Genomic DNA, 25,000 nt, shown 5'->3' with positions numbered 1-25,000 from the left:
TTAATAAATATAACTAAGCAACTTATAAATTTAAGTTTCTATTAATTTAGTAAATCCTCTTCCAAAAGGAACTGATATAAAAGCATAACTGAAAGAAAAGACTTTACCGTTTTGAAGTTTCTCTTTATCCACCACAAACTTATTTCATTAAACAGAAAATTTAAGTGGCATAATTAAGAAGCTGCTTTTAAAGAAGAAAAAGTATTAGTACCTCCTCAAGTCGTTTCTTCAGCTTAAATCATTTGAGCACAAACTCTTAATTCAATGTGAGTGCAACGTGCAACACTTCCTCCCTATGCTGCTGCTAACGTCCTGACTGTCAAAGTGAAAGCAAGAGCGTGAGGGTTAAAGGCAGACTCAGAGGTAAGGGGGCGTGCCATGTTAGTCTGTATGCTAGTCCATCGAGTCATTAAATTAAATTATCTTGAACTATGGCACAAGGTAGTATTTCTACAATATGGCAATACAAATAATTCAATTTCAGCTGATTCCCATATTTTAATATGGAAATGATCAAAATATGAATACAGTACATATGATACAGTACATCTACATCACCTACAATCAGAAAGAATCAAGAAGAATCAAACAAGAAGAATCAATAAGGCCTGATTAAAACTAAAACTTGCAATTTAATCTAAATGGACACTTCTGTGATTAATTTTACAACCCATTTCACTTTTTATAGAGGAGGGCAATATATGAAATTAACTATAAACCATAGAATGGGGTCCAGTGAACAGGCCATAGTAACTTACATTGTACTGAAAAGATTGGACCCCAAACTTCAGAACCACTGGTAATAAAACTTGATTTTAAATTTAAAAAAGGGATTAAAAAATGTCTTTCAAAACAAAGATACAATGAACTGCTATTTCTGCACTTTTGTGAGTAATTTTAGTCTTTTCACATTAGCCTTATAATTAAACTTTAACCAATACATTTGAAGACACATTATAGCTCATTTCAGTTGAATTGCTAGTAAATCGTCATAGTTACTTCAATAAAAAAAAAAATAAATAAATAAATCAATCATATTTAGGCACATTTAATAGACTGCTAAGTATTATCGATCATTATTGATTTTTTGTTCAGATCACCTATCACTGGATCTGAGTTAAGCATTTTAAAACAAAGTTAATATTAAAAAAATTATTCATCTATAGACAGTAGAAAAACAGCAGTGGAGAACAACCAGAGGCAACGCCTCGACTACGCTGAGCTCCCACAGGCTGCCATAGCAACACAAAGCATGTGTGCACACTTGGGCTGTTGGCTGTGGACATGCTCACTGCATTAGCCAACAGCTGCTCACGCTGCTGCAGACTTCAGGGAAGACTTCAAGGGAGGATGAGGGGAGGACATGACGCTGTTTCTGGTGAGTAGCCAGACCCACTGTGCATGTGCAGCAGCAGGTGGAGGTCCCTTTCAGTCTGTTCTTTGCCTCTGAATACATCAGCACTAGAGGCAACGCCATGGACTGACAAAGAGCAACGCCAGAACCTCACGCCACACAGCTCCATGTAGCCAGGCCAACACGACTGTTTAAGACGCCATCTTTATGCAAGGGCCACCTGTCACTCAAGGCAGTGACCATGGCAACAGGGGGAGCAGCTACTATGGCAACACAAGCTGTCACAGCAACAGCTATGATGATGGCAGGGCGGGCGCTACACTTAAAGAGACAGTGGCCTCTGCTGCTGATGACGTCTGCTACTCTTTAGTTAGATGAGAACCTTTTGCTTCATTTATTTGTCGAGGAAAGGCCATGGCTGTGTCCTTGACAAGACTATGGGAAATCAAGAGGAGGACCATTAGGGGGCTTGTTGCCATGGCTGCATGCACCATTCCGCAGCAGTGAACACACAGGCTCACATTTTGGGTCACATAAAAGCGCAATTATCTTCTCTGTTAGCTGTAGCCTTAATGGTAAGTGTTACTGTGTTATTGTCAGATAACAAATAGACGGTTGACTTGCATCATAGTTACTAACAATGTCAAAGTCATGCACAGAGTATACAGTATATGTAATATTAGAAGTTTTATTGAGAAAAAAAATACAACATAATTTTAGGAACGAATTAAGAAAAATTATTGACACAAATAATATCAGAAATGCTATAATCTGAATTTACTACTTGCCTTCAGAGTTGTATCAGTGTATCACAGTGGGCACATTAGAGCATGAACAGGAAGTGAAGGGTGTGTCATTACTCACTCTGAGCCTGCAGCCATGTCCAGGTATGAGGTGTCTGCTGTGTCCACCCCAACTGGGACGACTATGCTCATGACGTTCTCTGCTGATCAGTTCTTGTCCTACTGAGTCCAGAGAATGGCAGTCCGAAACACTGAGGCATACCAGCCACAGCAGTCATTGCAGACATCTAAGTGCATCCACAAGGCCTGTAAAATTAACAAGGAATAGAAAGGAAAGAAGGGGGATGATTAGTTATAATCATTTTCAAAACTTACACAACAAACAAATAGTAAGTATTAATATACAAATGCCACAAAAGAGGTTTGCTGTAAGAGTTGTAATTGCAGTTATTATGAATGGAGCGTAAGCGACCTCTCCAGCATTGGCCAGAAACACATGCTGCACTGCAAGAAAGCCCCCACAAAGGGGAGCAAGAGAGTACAGACCAATGATCCGCCATGAAAGTAAAGAGGGAGTAAAGAGGGAGAGCAGCAGAGGCCATTTTTTCCCTTTCCAGTAGACAATTAAATACAGTCCCTTTAAAGCCAGCTTTACTGGCAGAGAATCAAACACAGTAATGCTCTTTGCTCTGGTAAACAGAGAAGGCATGCTTATGTTAAAAGATGAATCACATTTGTTTGTAGGTTTATGGATTTCAATCCAGACAGAGCATGTGTGTCAGTGTGGCTGATACTAGAGCTTCGTTGATAAGCAGGATTAGTGGGAGGGACAGATGCTGAGACAAAATAGGCTGGAGGTCACACCTCCAGCAGCTCCTGCACTGGGGCCAAACAAAGACTCAGATCACACAACTACGGAGTACGGACATGTCACTTATTAAATAATGCCCTCATGTTTAACCAGCAATCAACATGAACAACCAAAACCGTGTTCAGATTAGCTATCATGCCAGATGCTGTCATAACATTGTGAATACCTTTACAACAAAACAGGTTAGAAACAAATGACAAAGAATAGAACAATATTTGATCAGTTTTACTATTGTTTATAACTTTTTACTCAGAAATACATAGACTTGATTTGACATTTTGCCTCATTCTCACATATGTGATTGTTAAAGAACTATACTAAAATGTTCTCTTTTAACTGATAAAAATGCATTTTGATTGACATTGGAATAACCAGCATCTTTGTTTCAGTAAGAAAAGAGCTGTACGCCAAATGCCTGCTGCCTGAAATGACAAACTGCCCCCCCTTGAGTAAGAGGCCCAGGATATAGTGCTAGTAAACAGCACGTCTTTGAGCCTGTTTGGTCCCTTGTCCACTAGGTTGGTCTCCAGTTCATCCAGGGAATCCTGCTGTCATTGCAGTGGAATGCACATACACACTCATTCAACTAACAGCAGATAACCCTTGCCTCGGTCCCTCTAAGCATTCTTCTAGAAGGAGGCTCAGAGAAGGATACACACATATGTGGACTGCACTGCAGCCAGACAGCTGTGATTGACAATAGGGGAGTTGTGAAAAACAAGTACAGTAAAGCTGCATTCTTGTCTGAATCTAAGCCACTGCACTGTGGCTGCCTCGGTCTGCTCCTCCTACTTCCTCTTGAAGCACTGTCGATCACCTTAAAGAAGGCGAAATAAAAAAAGAGAAAAGGAGAGCCCTCCCCTCCCTGTGCCCAGTCACCCTGCCCAGCCGGATTTCTCTCCTCCTTGGTGCACTTCCTAAATAAACCTGAAACCAAAGGCTATGAGGAAAGGAACGGAAGGGGAGTGTCACAAAAACAGCTCATAGTTACAGGGAAGAACAAATACAAAAATCAGACTCCTTCAATGGAAAAAATTGAAGTGGAGAGAGAAAAAGACAAATATGGAATTGGTTTTACACCACTTGATGTTATGGTCATTAGACACTTATGCCGCAGCGAGTCGCCCGGCTTGTGAGGGCAGCAGGGTGGGGGAGGTGTACAGGGGTCTGTCTGACAGTGACGCTACACAGCTTAAATCTGTGTGGACTCTGGGTGGCGGAGTAGAGCATACATTGCTGCTCTGCTTTCCCCACCTACCCTCCCTGAGCGAGGGGACACAGTCACGTCATTGTGTAAGGAATGGCTACGCTTTCAGGAAAGACCGCACTGAAGGGAAAACCCACAGAACACCAACAGCTTCCCTTCGACTCAGTTAATGTCTTGACTCAATAACACAAGATGCATATTTGAATGTCATTCTATTGATCTCTACATGAACCATGTAAGCAGCAAAAAAGCATACTCTGAATGATCCCTTGTCCTTGTGTTTACAAAGTACAGTAAAAAAATAAATAAATTAAAGTTGAAATTATCACAGCTCATTTAGTTATTTGTGTGCACTTACTGAGAAACTATTATGTGTCAATACAGCAAGACATGACATTGCAGCAGCAAGAAGACAACTATAACAGAAATTATAAAGATGAAGGGAATCTGAATAAACACAATGTCTTTGTACCATTTTCCAGAAATCAAGAAACATGCCAACTCCCTCTGTGTGACGGGTCTGGTAACAAAGCTGGGGCTGCCCTCCTGTTGTCTGAGCAATGTCTGGTCAGTGAAAGCCCACAGGCATCTTTTCATCCTCATATGCTTCAAAGTGGAGGTATATTAGAAAGTTACATAATCATTAATGAGAAAGTATTGAAAAACTCTTTAAAAAGCAGCAGACTTTCTATTTAGACATTGTCTAATGGTTTTGTACAATGTACTCTGATTATCCAACATGAAACAGCATGTAGCCTGATGAATAATTACAGAAGACTAAGAACCCAAGGTGCAGTTAGTGTTTGAGTGAACACGCTGTGGTTAATCGGAAGAGCAATAGTAACTTGGATATTATATAAATACAATATTCAATGTTGCAAATGGCCTACAGCAGTGTTACATCACTAACATCAATGATCCTGAACCAACTTTGAATTCATACTTGGATCATTGAAACTACATAGATTTAGCTGCAAATAACAAGATATACTCTTATGTATGACCTGATTAGACCTCTACAGACATTCTTGTATTAGTTCATTATTCAGTCTTCTTTAAAATGCTAATGGTCCTGGACATGTTTATGTGTACTTAGAACAGAATCCTGCAATTTAACTATAGATCACATATCTTACTGTAATTACAATGCTTGCCAGAGAAATATATTTTTGGGAAAATTGTTTCACATCAATTCTAACTGCAACAGAACCATGCACAAAGACAATTTAAAAGCTGACTGCAAGCTTAACAACCGCACCCCTAAAGCCACCTGTCAAGAGGGCAGCCTGCTAGTTTAAAACAAGATCTGTTACAGGCCAGCTAGCAACACAAAAACAGGTCACCTGAGCCCTGGCTTCTTCTCCCAGCTGGAATACCATGTGACTGTGTTGTGCTCAAACGCTAGCCAGCTTTGTCTTAAGCGTCTCTCGGGTCCAGACAGCACACAAGTGGATCACCAGAGACCAGGTTGTAGTCCAAATTGCATAGATTAGCCTGGCAGAAATAATATTGCAGTTACATCTGAAGAAATGAAGAAACAAAAGAGAAAAAGTCCCTTCAACAGTAGATCTACAGCTCAACTGTAGCAGTGATTATGGCACAATCTGATTTGCCCTGATTCAACATCCTAACTAAGTAGATCTTCACGTTTCCTTAAAGTTTGCTTTAATAAACCTCTTCACATTATACATGGTGTTAAGAAACAATCTGTCAAAACTACTACTCAACGTAACTTAAAAATTAGACTGTCATGTTTTAGTACTGGGTTTATTAGCTTTATTCTGTCTCCATCAAGAAAGCACTAACGCGTTTGCCGAAGAAAATCTGTATTAAAAACTGAAAAAAACAAACAAACAAAATTATAATACAATAGGGGCCATTTTTTTTCAAAGATATTGAAATAATTATATGTAGTGAGGGAGCATGCAATTTGTCTCGCTAACCTCCACACCAACACACATTAGGCATGTTGTGAGACATGCACCGTATACAAGTGTGTGACGCATGTTTGAGGGCCAATTGTTTGATAACTATACTCAAAAAAATAAAATGTACAAATTCAAATTATATTAAAAATAAAATGATAGCATCTTAAAAGTGCATTTAATAGTTTGTAGGCCTCCTTAGTTTGTTGTTGGCGCTGCAGTCCGTGCTGCCGATAGGGGTGTGGAGGACACAGCGTTGCTATTATGTTTCCACAACACCCTGGTGCTGTCGCCATTTTCATAGCGTTTTCTCAGGACGGCGAGACTATCGTTAAGACAGGGAAGCCTCGCCACGGACAGAAAATCCCCAAGAAAGCATTCAATCGCCTTTTTACACACTCTGCCCTAAGTATCTCTCTGTCGCTGAAATTTGTGTGTTGGTGATGTAGGATTTTGATGTAAATTCGTCGAAGCAAAGACAGGAAGCTAATGGGCTAGCATCCATGGCCTCTCTTAATGAAACGCGTTAAGCTATTTTAAGAAAGCAAGTAAAACAAAATTGAGTTGAACCATATCAGACTATATCTGGATAATGGTTTGGCACGATGATCCGTCGAGTTACATGCGTCTTTAGTTAGCGGACCTTAATAATTCTAGCCGAGAGGCACACGAAGTTAGCTGTGACGGCTAAAAGCATAATGCGTAGTAATGTGGCGTTAGCAGACTAAGCTACAGGGAAGGGCATTAGATTAATATGTGGTCATCGTCAGTGGTAATAACTTGACGAAGCTAAGTATGTTAATGAAAAACTGCTTGCTTAGAGAAATGCATAAAAGTACAGTAGCAGGCTAGAAGTGCCTAGCGATATGGAGTTACAAATTGTATGACTGGGGCGAGATGCCCAAATGGATATCCCCTCCCCCATGCTTGCAGCATTTGAACCTAGTACACCATGAATCTAAATTAAGTCTCAGTGAAACACACGTTAAGTCATTTTAACAGTATCCTTTTAGGCAGATTATTGAGTTTATAAAAATGATGTAAGTAATGGCATAATTTATGCACAATTCTGATACATTTACATTTCTTATAGCTTCGTAAGCCTTTGTGTTACAATAATCATTTAGCATGTATCTGTTGATATGCATGTTAAAGCTTGTCTGTGCAGTGACATTGTACAAACATTTGCTGTATGGAAACAATGTCCTGTGCTGTGTGGGCAGGATGCAAGGCACCACGACAAGTATAATTTACCAACAAGCCCAGTGAGGGATCTTAGCACTAAAATAGCCATATACAGTCTGAATATATTTGGGAACCTGTACAAACAAGCAGCTTAATGTGCCGCTTTGTTGTGACAAATACGGTGACTGTTGTGTTTTAGTAGGCTACCACAACAAAGTCGGAGCACATTGACGCATTTGCTGACCGCTGCAGTTATACGAACGACAGTAATTTAGAACACATGAATTATATAAACCGTAACGACATTATTTAGACAAATCATTCATAAAATAGCCGAAATAAAGCGCCAAAAACCCCGCTGTGACAATTTAGCCCTATTTGGATGAAATAATTTTTTAATGCCAATTGGAGAATACTCCAATCTTAAATGCTTCTTCTTTATAATGTATCTGATGTTGACAGTGAATATGTCGTTAAAATAAAGCATTGCAAGTTCAGAGCTTTGCGGCGTTTATGAAACGTTTTCTCATAACCTAACTAATACATGAGGAAAATCCCAATAACAGGTTGTAAAAATTAGTAAGAAATAATCCCACTGATTAAATGAGCTATCTCCTAACGCAATAGCACACGCTGAACTCAAATTTAATCAGAAAATGATGCTTTAGTTAGTGTATAGCTAATTTAAGCTAGTAGCATGCGCTAGTTAGCAACTGGCTCTCCTACGAGCAAGACATTTTCACGCTAGTGCTCACTGATCGAGTCTCTTCTTAATTTAAAATTATTAGCGGACAAATTTAAACAATATACCACATATAAGTGAAACAATTATTACTGATCCATACTCTAACACCACAATACTCAGCTCGTGCTCTTCTTAGCCAGCTAGAGCATGTTGTGCCTAGCCAGCTAACTAAAGCCAACAATAGCTCTCTGGGTCGGATTTAGGATCACCACACAACTACAATCAATTCGATTTACTCACCGTTTAATGTCCACTCTCGAAGACCCAAACAACGAAGAGAGGATCTGGGTGAGACCCCCGCCGCTCTTCAGAGCTCTCACAACCAAAACAATACTTCTGTCCACACACTGCGGATCACTAGCAAAGTCTCAAAATGTGTCTCCAAAACTTATCCTGCGATTAGTATGCTTCCTTCAAAACGCGCTACTTCCAAATCTTTGTAGGCACTCCAATTATACTGTCAATAAAACCAAAACCGTTAGAATTATGCTCTAATGAACAGCGACTTTTAGAAATTAGATCCCCTCAAACCAGTCTCTTTTCCCTGTGTAAAAATGGCGGCGCAGGCAGGAGCGCACAGACTCCGCCCCCTGAGCCCCCTCCTGTCCTCCACGAGCCCAGCCCCGCCCCCGCATCTGCGGGGCCGCACACTCGTGCTCACAAGGGTGCCATGGCCGAGCTCCGTGCGCGCTCATGGACACGAAGAATACATCTGATATCTCTGTAGTATTTTACTTACAATTACATTTGTTGTGAAGCCAGTTATGAGTCCTCCAAATCCGCTATTCAAATGCGTATAATAGGGCGCGAATACCATGCGCTTTGAAAAAACTAACAAACTAGGATCAAGGTGTCTTATCGTCTCATTTAACGAGGTATTATACTATTATTATATTTTGTCTGTGCAAATTATAATGATTAATGTGCTTAACGAATGGGTTTCGCAAAAAACGTGACATGAGGTGCATAATATACTATTTCTAATCATCTGAAAGTGAGAGGCTTATGTAACCCTTCCCCAGGTGCTATGGCTTATAAAAATTGAAACAGATATGACCTCAATCATTGTGGAGAAAGTACTTGCCGCATATGACATGTCACAAGCATTCCTGTCCATTTTAATTTAATGCCTAGAAGTATGACAATTAAAGTACAATTCCTCTGTTGTTAGTCTGTATACCTATTATTCTGATGTTTTAACCTTTCAGCTACGTTTATCTTCCACATATGATAGGCCACGGCTCACGAGTGTCTACAGAAACATCTTTTTGATATTATACGTTAAAATGCTTCTGACCCTCCACCAAACCGCATCTCTCCACGCATGCGCAGTGTTATTGACTCGCAGTGCTGCTGCATGTCGTGTGGTTGCCCCCAAATAGTTCGAGGTTGAACAGAGAAATATATGATTAAGGAAGTGGGACACCGAATCAGAGTCGTTGATCATATAGGCTACTGATAAAAGATACACGGTGACGTTTTAATGAGCTGTTTCAATTGTTTAATCATGGACTTTACAACTAAAGTGGACCGTAAGTTCACTGGTCTGAGATGACATCATGTGAGTTGAATTTGTGGGCGGGCTCTGAGCTGAGAGGGGAGAGGGGTGCAACCGGAGAGCAACATCGAAGAGACGCCATTAAGTAACATAAGATAAGTCACGAAGAGACAAGAAAGACCCTGATATATCCGCCTGCGATTTCGCGTGATGGCGCACCATTCACACTAGCAGCTGAGGCAGTAGATTTTTTAACAACGGATTTAACTGTGTCATTACTTTGTAAAATAGGTGAACTTAATCGACTTGGAACAAGATGGCGCCGAACTACATCCATGATTTTTCAGCCGATCTCATCTGGGTGGCGTCATGCGCGCTCTCGTTTCAGGGTTATTTCCTGTTTTTGTTACATGCCAAGACGATAATCACTTTTATAGTGTAGCTATCCTATATTCTGTTTTGATTATGTGCACAAGGGTGCATAGATGCACAAGATTTGTTTTTGCCCATTGCTCATTCTTTTATTGAAGCCCTATTGTAAAAGACTAGTTAAGGCAAAGCATAAACCTATTCCTGTTCCAACATATGCAATTATGAGATTTTTAATTGCCATAGGTCTATTATGGCACAAGGTATGACGTTCTCTTTAAACAAACAAAAAAGACGTTCTTATTAGTGCGTAGCTACTGCAATTTAAAAGATATATTATGATATAATAGAGCACTGCCTCCACCTAGTGGTCCGTCTCTAGAGTAGCACTTTCCAGGTAGCCTAAATGGTTGTTGGTGCTGCCAAGTCAAGTCTATACTGCATAACACTCATCATAACGCCACAAAACTTTTATTAAACAAATTAAATACAAGCCTGCTTGTATTTATTGTTCATTATTACTATTGCTGAGTGATTTTTGTATATACAGATTTGTACATTTATCATTAAAAAGCAATGATCAATTTAAAAAAGTGTTTCTAGAAAGGGTACTGTGGCCAATCAACGCGGAGTAACAATATACGTCATTTTGGCCTGTCCAATCACATAAACTGTTCTTCCAAGGTCCTTTATTGACGAGGGAGAAGGTGACATTTCAGCGGATAGACCAATACACAAATCACTCGAAAGACTGTATTTTCGCTTGAAGTAAAATGTCTTATTTAGGAAGGGCAGTGGGAATTATACGGACTAGTTCAAGGCTGCTTAGACGAGGTCCACAACGTACAATGACGAGAAAGTAAGTCAAAGACACTGTTAGCATGTAGCTAGGCTAAATCAGACAAGGGGAGAAAACATAATAATGGTAATAAGAAGAACAAATTACTTGTGTTATACCATACTTATTTGTACAATATCTCATCTGTTTGCAGTGGTAGTGGCGGACCGCATATTGAACCACAGTACAGACAGTATCCACAGATAACCAAGAAACAGAAATTTGAGTCAGAGCTCATCAGCGGTGCCATGTGGTTTTGGATACTTTGGCATTGCTGGCACGACCCGGACGCAGTGTTGGTGTGTATAACTGTTTGCATGTCATGTGTACATTTATTATATACACTGATTTCTATCGTGCTCGCTCGTTTTATCGCAACAGGGTCACTTCCCATGGCCTGACGCCTCCGAGTGGACTGACGAGGAACTGGGTATCCCACCTGATGATGAGGAGGAGGAATGAGTCTATCATGGTACATGTACATTAGTTTGTCCAAACTTTGTTTATAGGTTTTAAACAACCAAAAATATACAATTTAAATGTGCACTGTATAACTTTTCTATTGTGTAGATATTGTTTTTCCTACTGTAGCACAGAGTGATAATAAAAATTTCTTGCCTTCATTCAGTTTATTTTATTGGTCAAAAACACCTTATCTAGACTCTTTCAGTAATTGAACTAATACACATATTTCACTTGTTACTTAGCCTGATGCTATCACATTTTGTGTCCATGAAGTTAAATAAGTTTAATGTCAACGCTGGAACATACCAGGCAAAGCAATATCATCTTCAATTAGAGTAGTAGTAGGCAGCAGACCGTCTCCCAGGAAATAGTGCATTTTTTTAAAGTATCGAACTTATCCTTTCGTTTGCTTCTGTGCAGAACTTGTGAAATTTAACATTATATTTTCTTTCTTGCAGAACATGAATCAAGTCTAAAGAAACTGAAGTGTTGTGAATGCTACGTGTACATAAAATGAATAAATTATCTTGTGTAAAATAAAGGCTTCATTTTTGAAGTAAACTTCTTTACATTTTCAAATTTTATTTACACACATTATCTGAAATGTAGAAACAAAATGCAATGCCTGAACAGTGTCACAGTTAGCCAGTGTATATTCTTTAACCAAAAGCTATTAACAAAAAAACTATTGCATAACATAGCACCAACATTTTGACAAGAAAGCTTAATACAAAAGCAAAAGGAGAAAGGTGGTAGCTTAGTAAACAGTGCCTGTGGCTCAGCTCGTGTTTTCACTGAATTGACATGCAGAGTTGGAAGTGGATGTGTAGTGTGAAAAAGAGAAAAGTGTGTAAAAAGGTAAATCGATCAGTCCCATGCTACTGATGTGTGCAGTACTTAGAGCAGAGCCAGTCTCATGCTGCTTAGTCATCTCTAAGCCACTTGGCATCAGTTTACCTTGGGTATACTTATGAGTTAATGCAACTCAAGTGTAAGGAAGAATAAGCTTAACATCAAAATATATCAAATACATGTTACTGATGAAAATACAGATATTCAAAATGCATAATTACTGATCAATAGAAAGCTTGAGTCTTTAACATAAACATGGAATAGTTCCCAATTAAAAAGCTGCTCAAAGTGAATTGTTCCAATGGGAAATACTGAGAGGGTCTATGCCCCCATGATGTGGCTGGTTGTTAATCAAAGTTCATGTCCATGGCATCATACCCTGAGGTTGAAGATCTGCACTTCTTTATCAAGAGTCAAGACACACACCCCACTTTCAGCACTGGCATTATCAAAAACAAAAACATTCATTCAAATTTCCCCAGTCGTTCAATTCGGACATTAACTACTTTGGATTAACCACAGTGGCTCAGAAAAATATTTTTTTGCTAAATGTCACGTGGCACTAAGTTAAGAAAGCTGAGGTGTAAATATACATTTACATTATTCCGGTTTGCACTCAACACAAACACAGCCAGATAGCAGTGACTAAACAGAGAAACAACAGAAAACCTATTAATGAGACAGAGTAGAAGTAATTCAAGACTTGAAATCACTCAACAAATGGTGTTCACTTTAAATCTAAACATACACATTTAGAAAAGGTTTAAAACACCTCAGAATTGGTTTGGGTCAAAATATAATAAAATCTGTTTCCATAATAAATACATCATTCAGAATTTTTAGAAATAACAAATACAAAAAACAAAACAAACAAACAAAAAAAAAAAAAAAACAATGTCACAGGAAAAAAAATAATAAATTAAAAGAATTTATGCAAGTACATTTCAGGTCTAGTTACTCACAATTCTCATCTAAAAAAAAAAGAAAAAAAAATCACTGAAAAGACAGCATCAGATTTCTTTTTGCTGAAATAATCTGCACAGACTTGCTGTCTCTAAATGACAGTGCATTTTTAGATTCTTTGCACCCAGTTTTACAAGTCTGTAATACGCACACTTAAATTTTACAAATACAGACGGCAACCAAGTGCTGCTTAAGTCTTCTCCTCCAAGTCATTATTGCTGGTGTGATTGATAAAAAGGGAGACAAAGACTGAAAAGGATAAAGCATGAACAAAATAAAAATAAGCACCATTTAATCAGTGACCAGTTCCGGCCTCATTTTTAGCACCGTCTGAAACGCAACTAATGTACCCTTTTGGCTTCTGCATGCCTTTGACCCATAATCCTCCATTCACTGTGTGCTGCAGAATGATAATGAGAAACCTAAGTATTGGCATTAAGGTTGTTGATGTCTTGCGGTCGTCTGCAAGTACAAGCAGCTTTGAGGATTTTGAAAAACTTAGTCCACTCTAATGCCCTCTCAAGTTTCAGCCTGTAGCAAAATGTCTTCAAATTAAGAAGCTTCTATTTTTATAGTGTGCTTGTAGCAAAGTCGTGCATTTGCTCTTTTCAATTACAATACCCTGTCTCCAGCATGCACCAAAGATGAACTTTTCAAATCCAAATTCAAATGGTCGCCAGGCAGTGTCTTTCTTTGCATCAGACAAAAGTAATCTGTATCAAACACATTTTTTTTTTCAAGAATAGTCCTCTTCTCAGTTCACTCAAACGAGAGTTAAACAAAGACCCTGCTGTGTCTGTTCAGTTTCAAAATTTTGCCCAGTCTCTGCTTGGCTGTAGCCATTCCCTTTTTCGGCCTCTTACCTGAAAAAGAATGAATGTTATTAGTTTTAGTACTTAACAATGATTATGCATTAGACAAAGCAAGGAGGAGATGACAAACCTTTAGTAGCCTGATTGCTTATAGGTGGGGGGTTTGGTGCTTGTCTTTTGGATGGATGCAGAGGGGGAGACATGGAAGGATCACAGTACTGGTACTCCATTTCTGGGCTGGGCAGCCCCTGATTGTCCCAGGCCTCACTGCTGCTGTTTCCTTGGCTGTCGATGGGGCTCTTGTTCCCCTGGAGACGGTGCTGCTCCAAGTCCCTCTGATCAAGTGGGGAGTGCTGACTGGAGCTGGACCACCACGCCTCTTGGGACAGCTCCACCTTCTCAGTCTTGGAGCACAGGAGACCAGCCATGGACAACATCCCCTGAATGGCTTCTTCTGTGCTGGGTGAGGTAGGATGTTCTCTATAAAAGGAAAATCATAATTTTCTCTGCTGATAAAACACCAAACAAGGACCTAATGATACAATGCAAACAAAACTCTGGTCTGATAAGTTACCGTTTGAGTGGTCTGTGTTGATGCCTGAGTTTCTGATCTGACTGGTCCATCTTCTGTTCAAGTGAGGTTTGAACCTCATCCTCTGGGGAACTGTCTGTATCCTCATCAGAAGAGGATAGCGGTGACACTTTACGATGCTTTGTGAAAAGCAAAATACAAAAAAAAACCCCACATTGAGTACCAAGTAACAGAAATTGACAATTCATCTACTGACTGATCTAAGCTCTACCAATCTCCAGAAATGACTAGTAGTATTAAACTGTAAATAGTATTTACCCGTGCACGAAAGTCACTGTCAGACTCTACATCTGACACACTTGAGTGTCCTGAAGCTTCTTCCCTGAGGTTTGTTTTGTCTTCCAGATCATCTGACCATAAAGTCAAAGTTTAGTATTGGGTGCATTTTATGTTGTACATCCTGGTTTGACTTATTGTGTGTAGCAACTTACCATGAAGTGTATTTTTATCACTAGAGTTGTAATTTGCTTGGCTTTGGCCAGATGATGTTTCACCCTCTGTTTTGACTGGCCTGCTCCCTGGTCTTCTACAATATGAAAACAGACTAGTTATTCGTTAATAATACTCTTTTGGTAAATGTGTGAGTATTACAGTAGCACTCAAATCCATAAAAAGAAAGAAAGATTACCTGATTATTCTCCCATTAACAAACATTAGCCGTAAGTGATTATCGTCCAGTGACTCTGCAGCTGCTGCAGAGGCAGTTGAAACCTTGTTGAGCTTTCCATGAACCTTAGCACAAAATGCTGCATCCTATAAGAAAAAAATAGTCTTTAAAACTGCTAACACTCAAAGCGGATAAGTATACCACCTCCTCTAGATTGACAAAAATATTTAGGTAGCAGATACAAGTCTTACCTCTTCAAGAGGGCCTACTTCCAGTCTCTTGAGCACCTCCCTTGTGTGCCTCTCTAAGATGTCCAGGTTGGAGGGGATCTTTGGGGCCTGCCGCTGCTGCTCCCTCAGCCGCCTGGCCGCTCTTCTGGCACGTCGGGCCTGGCATAGCCTCTCTAGCGTGGAGCGAGTTGCTGGACAACTGCTCGATCCAGATATCAGTCCACAAGCACTTCCCTGAGATTTCACTGGCTTATTACCAATGACTGGTTCCTCCTGTTGGTGAAAATAAACTTAAGTACAGGTTCATTTATATCCTTGAATACTGACTGCTTTAAGAAACGGCTGCCATCTTTTTCATGACATACCTCAAGATGACGTATTTCCTTGGTCAGCTCTTTAATGAGATTGTGAGGCCTGATATTGTCTGGTACTTCACTAGAGGGCTCTGTCACCTAAACAGAACACAGTGTTGTTACTTTAAGCAGGGAGCCATAGAAATACACACAACTAATCACTGCTTTGTCCAAAACTGAAGATCAGCAGGGATGTACTAACTTCTCGTTTCAACCAGGTCTTTAGTGCACCAATTAAAGCCTTGACTCCATCTACCAGATAGTTTGGTGGTGGACAATTGTCTTCTCGGAGCTCTGAGAAAAGCAAAATATATTACAGATTTTTTTTTCTTCATATTTTCATAATCACAGCTAAACAAACATACCTCTTAGAGTTTCTAGCAGGTTTCTTGCCACATACCAGCAAATGGCCTCAAAATATGGAAATTTGAAAAGGTCTGGTGTTTTTAGCCGCCGTTCCATTTCATAACACCTTTAAACCAATAGTAATGTATTTTAAGTTATGTATGTTAAAGAAATATTGACTGTACATTACTTTGTATTTCTGAGGTCTACTTACCTGAGCTGCATGCCAATATTAAGATTGTGAAGGAAATTTCCTCCAAATGCCATGCAGTCCTGAGAGGTAAGAACAGCATGAATCCAGCCTGTAGGGGGAGGCAAAACCAAACATATGATAAGGCTTAGTGTCATACGTTTCAGAGAGACAAAGATAATATTTATTTTCCACAGTTCAACAATCAATTACAGTGACTGATCCAGAACTCAACAGCAATAAAATGTCTAGTGACTCCATAAATAATAAGATGAGGAGTAAGAACAAGTTAAAACCTCCCTTTTATCTGAGGGAAGAGACAACTAAAGTGAGAAAAAGCAGAGGCCAATGGAGAATGGGAATTGGATAGAGGCTCTGATAAAGCCTTGGCTGACTGCCCCCTCTTTAAAATCCCATCCCTCCACACCCTAATACCCAGAGGAGCTCTGACAAAGATGCTATAGCCTGCTGAGAAAAGAATGGCATCTAGAAAGATTCAGGCTTTGTCAAGCAAGTTCCAGGGACATTGCACAGGGAGGCAATCCATGTGCAATGGAGACAACCCAAAGGATTAAGTGTGCATAATGCGTTTCTCCTCTGATTTACTGACACTATACAAGACCATAGCACCAGAATTAAACAACACAACATCTTCAAATAGACTAACCTGTGGGGATGAGCAGGGTCGTCCCTTGGGGCACAACACATTTGTAACATTTGTCCACTTTGTCCCCAAAAAACACCTCACTCTGATTGGGCGAGGAACTCCATGCTTCATATAGTGCAAGGTTGTCCAATGTGGGTTTAATCAAATAAAATATTTTTTCACCCTATAGTGCAAAAAAAAATTTAATAAAATGTTAGACAAACTGTGAAGTTACCAGTCACTCATTGCTTTTTAAACACTCACCCAGAGAACATGGTACCAGACAGAGGTACCCCCAAAGTCTATGTGAAAGTCTGTGTAGCTGTCTTTGACTCCCATGAGGCAGTACTTCTGCACAAAAGGTTTGGGGAAAAAGGAGTCATCAGGCCAGTAGTTCTCTACCCAGGACATTTTCTGGGCTACATCAGGGACCTCCACCAACTTTGACATCCTACAGGGTAAAGTGAAGAATGTTACTGACTGATCTTTAATAGACAAATACTAAATTATATTTGTGTACAAATCAAACACATTTATAACCTACTTTGTGTCTGAGAACTCCAGGCTGATGAGGTTCAGGACCTTAGGTTTATGGGGATTAGTGTAATACTTAATAAACTCGCTGAGCTTCATCTTGCTGTCTGCCTGTCGCGCTACATCAATCACATCAATAACTTTGTCCCCACCTGTAACATAAAAAAATGCATGTACATTTTTTATTTATTAGTTTGCTCACCAAATATAACAAATATTTTATAAGACTGAGTTGCAATGGGAGAGCATGGGCATTGTAATGGTTCTAAATATCCAGTCAGACTGTACAGTACCACAAGGGCAAAGGAAATAAGGTCCACATATTACATTTACAGTGTTTTGAAAACATAGTTGGAAAAGACAGTTCAAAGGAGTGAGTTAGTGCTTATCACACCAGGGTGAGGAGCAGCACACAGCTGGTTGTTGCATTTTCCCTGCACCCTCCCAAACACCTTTTATTACCCGAGTGTTCCCTCTTACTCCCTCACTCTAAGCCCAGCTGGACAGCATCTGATGACAGCCAACAGCTGGACCCAGAGAGCCTTCAAACACAACGTACAGCACGCGGACTTACTTACCAAAGCACTCCAAAACATTAGTAAAGTGTTTTCCAAAACTGTAAATGAATTATTTTTGCAGACAAACTGTATGTTAGAAATTAAGCATCTGAACAATACTGAGTATTTCCGGCAATAATACACCCCTCCAGCCCCATTGTGTCCCAGTTGTAAGAAATGTAACTTGATATGCATTCTGTCCCTGGTTACAACACCTGTTTGAGAGTTAACATTCAATAGGACATTGCTGATTGAGATAAAGTGAGAAAGAGAGGATGTAATGTGAACTTGACGATAAAAACTCCAGTGGGTTTAATAATGGGCTTGTAATTGGAGCTGGAAAGTGGCAGCCCATTTCAATATGAGGCCTTGTGGTCATCAAAAGGGCAATGAAAGCCCAGCCATCCTTCGTTTAGGAGTCACTCAGCTGTGCCCCATGCCTGATAAGCGAGTTAAAATCCGGTGAACAGGGAAGCTTGTTCATATTGACACACAGATGGTGCCTGCCCAGATATGGCCACTTAAATGGTAGTTTTAGTGTGGCATTCACCCATTTTTCTCCAGACTGAGGACATTATATATTCCTATTGTAGCTCACATCTCTCCCAAAGGACAACGGCTAATGAGTTATGGTGAACCTGATAGCTCTGATGCCAGACTCCTGACCCTGTACAAATACATGTGTGACAGTAGTACTTACCCACATACTCCTCCACATCTTTGACAGAGAACGTAGTTGGAGGTAGTTTAAGGCCCAAACCCTCCATCTCTGTGACAGCAATAGGGTAGTTAAAGCCATGCCTCTCCAGGTAGCGTGGGGTCACCTGCTCGCCCTTCATCCGCAACATAATTTCTTCACCACTAATACAAAAGGATAATTTACACATTTGAAATAAACTTCCTCAGGGTTCTTTTGTGTGAGTGGCAAACATACCCAGCAAATGCCCTGTTCTGCAGCTCCTTGACAAACACTGGTGTGCCTGCTTGCACCGGTTTTGTTCCATCATTTGGCTCTGTATAATCATGCCTGTGCCAGTTGTTGCGCTTTTTCACTGCAAACAAAAAGACAATAAATATGTATTAGAATTAGGCATTTAGCTTTAATACTTTAAGAATCACCAGTAACCAAATATGACCTACTTTAACTTCAAAGTATAATATTTATTGCAATTTCTGTAAAGGCTCATGAGATAAATACTTGAAGTGCTATTCTTTCTGTAACATTGGCAAGTTTTTTGTGGAAAAGTGTTTAATAACAGTATTTTTTAAGCTGGTTACACTGAATCATGCTCTCTGCAAAAGAAAAGGTAATTTTTTTTCATCATTTCCTTGAGGTTTATAATGGCTTATACTTATATAATTAGCAAAACTTATTCATGAAAAGTTAATTATTTTATACAACTTTTTCATAAGGCACAGCGGGTTGACCAATCAAAGAGGACAGCCCCCAACTCTATTGAATTAGTTTGTTAATGTGTGCCTTGGGGGCTCTGGGGTCAACCTGTTCCCTTCCCCCACAAACGCCAGACAGCAGACGCCAGAAAGAGACTATTCTCCCAAGACGAGTTTGACTGCCCAGAAGAAAACTCACAGCAACATGTCATTAAGTAAGTGAGTACTACAAAAGAACAGTGCAGTTATTACAGTGTAGGAGGAGCAAATGAAACAGAAAATGCAAATCTGAATTCCTATTAGAGGTGCACATGCAAGGAGCAGTAACTTAAAAGTGAAAAAAAAAAAGCACTGCACAGTCAAATGGCAAATGTCCAAAATAAATTATCTGACGAAGACTTTAAAAATGGATCTATTATTTATTTAATTTATCAAAAAATAAAAATGAAAATTTTTGGACATCGGCCACCTGAGTGTGCAATGTATGTTTTTTTTTTTCTTTCAGGTACGGGAGGAGCAACAGTAATGTAGCTTTAATAAAAGTGAAAATCATGTGATAAACAACATTACTTACTTAATGAGGGTCCATGCAAAACATCACAGTTGGGACAATGGTACACATCAATGTCCACAGCCTGATGCTCTTCAACCTGCACACAGCTAAACACAAAAGACACACCATGAGAAAGAGAAAATGTTATTAATGACATTTTACTGCAACAAGCAGCAGATTTTCATCTACAATTTTTATTGTTGTAAAGTTGATACACGACATTTTTTAACCCTCTGTAGTGTGAAGTAAATACAGAGGAGTGGGAGGAGAAGGGTGTAGGTGAAAACTGAGCACTCATGCCTCATACAAAAAAATGCAGGAATCAAAATACAAATGCCCATTTGTTAATTTTACATAATATGTCTTCCAACATTAAAGGCCATATAACTCTATTTTCTATCTATGTTATAAAGTTATGGTATGTTTGTAACAGCATATAAATATAAAGTTGTATAAAATGGAACTGTTTGATTTGATGCATATTTAGGCTGAGTTCTTCTGTCAAACTGAAAACCCTCTGTTCCATCTTTTGATGTCATGTGGCAATATAGGAAGTGTTTTTAAACTCCAAAAATCGTCACTAGAATTATCTGAATGTTTTCCGTCTTGGAATTGCCAATCTCTACTCAAAAAACGGTAAAAGGTTGTCAAAGTGGAACAGAGCATTTTGTGCTTTAGAGATATAGACAGACTAATAATAATGAGTAACTCAACCATGTGCGAATAAAACTAAACAACTCCAAGAATTTTTTGAGGAGGTAACATTATAACAAGATCTAAAGCTCACAAGAGTCAATTTCATGTAATATAGGACCTTTGAGATTGACTTTGACAAAAACCTTCTTTTCAAGACCAAAACATTTAACTGTTGGAAAATAATTAGTTGCAGAAAAGGCCCTGCCCTCATTACTCAATAGTTCAGTGTTTGTGTCTTGCCACAGTCATTTCACATGCATTGCATTCCTTTGTGGCATACCACAGCTTTAATGCCTGAACAAAAATGAATAGAAATAGTAGCAATTCCCATTAAAATGAATGTATGTCACAATGTCAGACTACTTAAAGGGATAGTTAGGGTTTTTTGACATGAATCTGTATGGCATCCCCGTCAGCAGTGTCGTGCATCCACACTCTTACCCCCGACAGCATCCAGTGAGTCAAGATCCTGGTTTTGGTGCTGACGAAAGTAGTCTGGCAAGTTGTCCGGCTGGGGACGTGAAAATAAAGCGTTTTTCTTCTCAAAACAATATGTGTTCAAAAGAGTGATACATTTGCATCCCAAAACTTTTCTCCTCAAAAAAGTCAGACCTCATAATCGCTTGGCACTGTTTTCTCTCCGTTTGTATCACTGTGTGCTGCTGCCATGTGACAGACAGCCGCACAAGGATCCATCACTTTCTTCGGTTGTTTGGCAGTGTTTACATGCTCAGACCGCCGCGATGTGAGAGAGCTAATGTGAGAGCTAGAGCGATAAGTATATAAGGTTGTATAAGCTATATAAAAGAATATAGCTTAAAAAATGGTGTGGACTTATGATTATCCAGACTGTAACAACAAAAATCTGGCTGAATCTCTGAATCACTGTTTTGCTGTCACGGACATTGCTCTGAGGCAACTCTGGCTTCTTGCCTTAGGCTTCAATGTGGAAACCAAAAAGAAAAAAGCTTTGTGTGTGCAGTTCGTAATTCAGCGACGAAGATTATGTTCCTTCATGCCCAGGACAAAGGTAGAAATCTGTTTTGAAGAGCACTGCTGTACCTGCACCCCAGGTAAGAACAAAAAGGTGTCGCTATGTTTACAAGCGGACAGGCGATCAAGAATCAGCAGCAAATCATATTACCATAGTGAAGCTTCTACAAAACATAACGTTATAAGTAGATTGTTATTACTATTATAAATGCCGCTTACACTATTGGCAGCAACTACATGGACGTGTGGATGATTTCATGTTTCTATTAGTAGTCCATCCTTCCAGTCACAGTGTAGGCTTTATATTAGCTGTATGCGAGTTTCTAAATGACATGATGGGTGATTGACGGTCACCCGGTCTCTCACGGCTCCAGCTGTGGCTCCAGCTTCAACTTGTACCACTTCTCTGTCCCTCATCTCTCTCTCCCTCTGCCTGTTCTAACTCCATCTGGCAAATTTCAGCATCAGTATATTCAGGTTCATAAAGATATCCTCTTGGCTCTGTGCTAAAGGCAAGGTCTTCATCGTCGGTGTCGTAGTCAGACATGTTGTTGCTAACATTCCGAGAAGTAAACAAAGTGAAACAGGCGCCAGGTCACCTGGCGGCCGCGCGCAGTGATACGAACGCAGAGAAAATAGTGCCAAGCGATTATGAGGTCTGACTTTTTTGAGGACAAAGGTTTTGGGATGCAAAATTATCACTCTTTTGAACACATATTAATTTGAGAATAAAAGTGCATTATTTTCATGACCCCAGCCAACTTGACGGACTACTTTCGTCAGCACCAAAACCAGCCAGTATCTCGGCTTACTGGACTCTGTCGGGGGTAAGTCAGTGTGGATGCACAACACTGCTGACGGGGATGCCATACAGATTCATGTCAAAAATCTCGAACTATCCCTTTAATATATGATGCTTCTTATTAATAAAGGAGATGGTGGCGTACAGTCTACAAATCTCCCTTATATTCAAACTACCTGAAAATTGGCATAAAATCATAGTTTGTATAATCATTCACATTTATAAGCAACTACATCGATTTATTAAACTAGTTTAAAGTAGTTTAAGGTCAAATAACTAATGAGCAAGATTTATACTTATATTTTCATTCAAATAATTCTCTAATATATGTTGTTTCACCATTTTTTTCATTAGTAGTATTAGTACAATAACTTAAGAACCTGTTACATGTTTTCAGTTGATGCCATAAAAAGAAAGTATTTTGAAGAGATGCAGAGCAGAATACAGTTTTCCGCTTTGATCTGAGGAGATGGCAGGAAACTGTAAAGGAAATAAAGCTGTGGGCCATTAACTCATCAGGAAGTGTGAGGCTTGTGTGAATACTGTGGCCATAAGAGCCCCACTGAGAGGCTCAGCCCTGTCTGCATTTAACCACACAGACATCAGTATTCATACTGCATTATTTAAACTATGAACAAAATAAAAGTACACATATTTTTTACATAATTTGAGAAATGTATTGGGATTTAAAAGGTACACTGTGCAGCTGATGATGGCCATGATAAAAGTCAGATCTGTGGAGAGGTGATCCTGCTCAAAGTAAGAATGGTTTTGAAAGTATTTTGAGAAATAAAAAAACACTGTAATTTCATGAATGTAAGGAAGAGAAATTTAACGCAATACTGTGGAACATTTCAGGCAAAACAATATCATCTATGGAGGCAGCAGTTGGTGAACTCTCCACCAGAAATGTTTTAAATTTAAATATCTGGCTAGCTGAAAGATTTCAATTGAACTTTACTATATCATTTACAATAAACTGCAATGGAACAAATCTGTTCGTAAGATGGTCTGACAAAAATAATATGCTTTGACTGACAGCAGCTCTCTGTATCAGTTGCACATGTGTCTAATGGGTGCCAGAGGGTCCTACACGGGTGCTACAGGAGCTGCTGTGAGCCTGGCTGACCCTGTGGTCCCCTCCACACGACACAAGCACGCCTTTTGCTCCTTATGTAACAGCACATTTGAAATCAGGGCACTGTGCCACAGACTCACTGCATGTATCACCTGCTTAACAGCACTGAGACACAGCAGTCGATAAGAACAGGAAGTCCAAAGATCTGATCCGAACAAGGCCACAATTTCATTTGGGTGTTGCTCAGGAATGAAGATGGATTGCATCACTACATAGCTGTGCTGCTGGATTTAAAACAGGCCTGAATTTATGCAACCTTTTCTAGATTGTTCTAAACTGACTGAACTATTGGGGTGTCTGTGCAATTATACAGTTGTTAAAATTTTAATTGCAATTAAGTCACTTCTAATCATCAATGACCAGCTCTAACAAATATTTTCTAAAACAAAGCCTGACAATAAAAAAAAAATTCTTTAAAAAAAAATCTATTTCAGGGTAATTATTTTCCATTCATCTGCAGACATTGGTGAGCATATTATGTAGAGAGCCTAAAAGCCAGTGTTATTTTTTATTTATTTAGTAGACACAGCAGTAAATGAACATCTACAACTAGGCAATATGGTGTTAAAAATGTAACCGATATCCACCCTTGAGACGATCTGAAATTCTGACAATACTGACATGCCATACTTTTCTATATAATGCAGCTCTATGCTCAAACACTTTTCATTACCAGGTCCTATTGGTCAGCCTCCATCATAGTCTGAGTGACAAGTGGAATTAACCAATCACAGTGAAGTGTGGACTCTCAGAAGAAGCATGCGACTTTACTTCCATTTTGAAGCCAATATAACAGGATAAGATCACATGAATCACATGAAACACCCAAACTGTAATCAAGAAAATTTTACTTTTTAGTAGGCCTGTCACGATAATATATTAATATAACAATATTTTCTTGGGTCAATATTTTTCGTGTGTACATTTTCTTTGCACTACTGGGAAATTTGTGGTTATTTTTTGGTTATAACTAGTGCTGTCATGCGATTAAAAAAATTGAGAGATTAATTATGATCTGTAATTAATTAATCTAATTAATCTCATTTTAATCTCACCTAAAAATTGCTGAGAAAAGCCTTAAATTTGAGATATTTTCATTTAAATTCATTATTACATTATTGTGGCAGATCAAAAGACTAATATAGAACAAAAAAAAAGTGACTTTATAAAGTCATTTATTGTTTAACAAATCTCTCCAAATTGGCTGTTGAGCCCAAGTCTCCATGAATAAGAAACTGTTTGCTGTAAAGCAGCAAAGACTAGGAAATCTGAACATAATAACCTTTGTCTACTTAAAGACAATAAAAAGTCCTTTCCTTAACCATATTAAAAATATTATTGATAGAGAAATGCTTTATATATGAGATCACTGGTTTTAGTCCTTGTTTTAGTCCTGGTTTAGACCTGCTTTAGTCCTAGTTTAGTCCTGGAATGGATTAATCCTGTTTTAGTCCTGGTGTTAGTTCTGGTTTAGTCCTGGTTTAGACCTGGTTTAGACCTGGTTTAAGTTCTGGTTTTAGTTCTGGTTTAGACCTGGTTTTAGTT

At 39.1% G+C, this 25,000-nt stretch overlaps 2 protein-coding genes and 1 long non-coding RNA gene across 3 annotated transcripts; 1 reads left to right on the top strand and 2 right to left on the bottom strand.

The window, feature by feature from the left end:
* Positions 1 to 2,388: 2,388 nt before the first annotated feature.
* Positions 2,389 to 8,608, bottom strand: LOC129411452 (uncharacterized). The gene is made up of 4 exons (XR_008633299.1): positions 8,271 to 8,608; positions 5,519 to 5,669; positions 4,648 to 4,781; positions 2,389 to 2,403 (listed from the first exon to the last, which is right to left on the bottom strand). It is a non-coding gene; the product is annotated as an uncharacterized LOC129411452 (long non-coding RNA).
* Positions 8,609 to 9,686: 1,078 nt separating this feature from the next.
* ndufb2 (NADH:ubiquinone oxidoreductase subunit B2) lies at positions 9,687 to 11,769 on the top strand. The gene is made up of 4 exons (XM_020926684.2): positions 9,687 to 10,756; positions 10,890 to 11,034; positions 11,117 to 11,207; positions 11,659 to 11,769. The coding sequence occupies exons 1-3, from the start codon at positions 10,671 to 10,673 to the stop codon at positions 11,195 to 11,197; spliced, it is 312 nt and encodes a 103-aa protein (XP_020782343.1). The 5' UTR covers positions 9,687 to 10,670; the 3' UTR covers positions 11,198 to 11,207; positions 11,659 to 11,769.
* Positions 11,763 to 19,944, bottom strand: kdm7aa (lysine (K)-specific demethylase 7Aa; the record flags this gene model as incomplete). The annotated part of the gene is made up of 17 exons (XM_055162290.1): positions 11,763 to 13,878; positions 13,958 to 14,307; positions 14,402 to 14,538; positions 14,678 to 14,769; positions 14,851 to 14,945; positions 15,048 to 15,172; positions 15,278 to 15,529; positions 15,622 to 15,708; positions 15,812 to 15,903; positions 15,975 to 16,081; positions 16,169 to 16,256; positions 16,812 to 16,974; positions 17,055 to 17,241; positions 17,335 to 17,476; positions 18,582 to 18,742; positions 18,816 to 18,933; positions 19,848 to 19,944. Coding segments are annotated over 17 exons (2,382 nt in total), but the record flags the coding sequence as incomplete, so codon positions are not given.
* Positions 19,945 to 25,000: the final 5,056 nt, after the last annotated feature.

Source organism: Boleophthalmus pectinirostris, unplaced genomic scaffold, assembly GCF_026225935.1.
Source record: "Boleophthalmus pectinirostris isolate CB_2022bp ecotype Guang Dong unplaced genomic scaffold, ASM2622593v1 HiC_scaffold_47, whole genome shotgun sequence".
NCBI lineage: Eukaryota > Metazoa > Chordata > Actinopteri > Gobiiformes > Gobiidae > Boleophthalmus > Boleophthalmus pectinirostris.
Note: the sequence above shows the minus strand (reverse complement) of the source record. Positions and strands in the feature narration are given on the sequence as shown.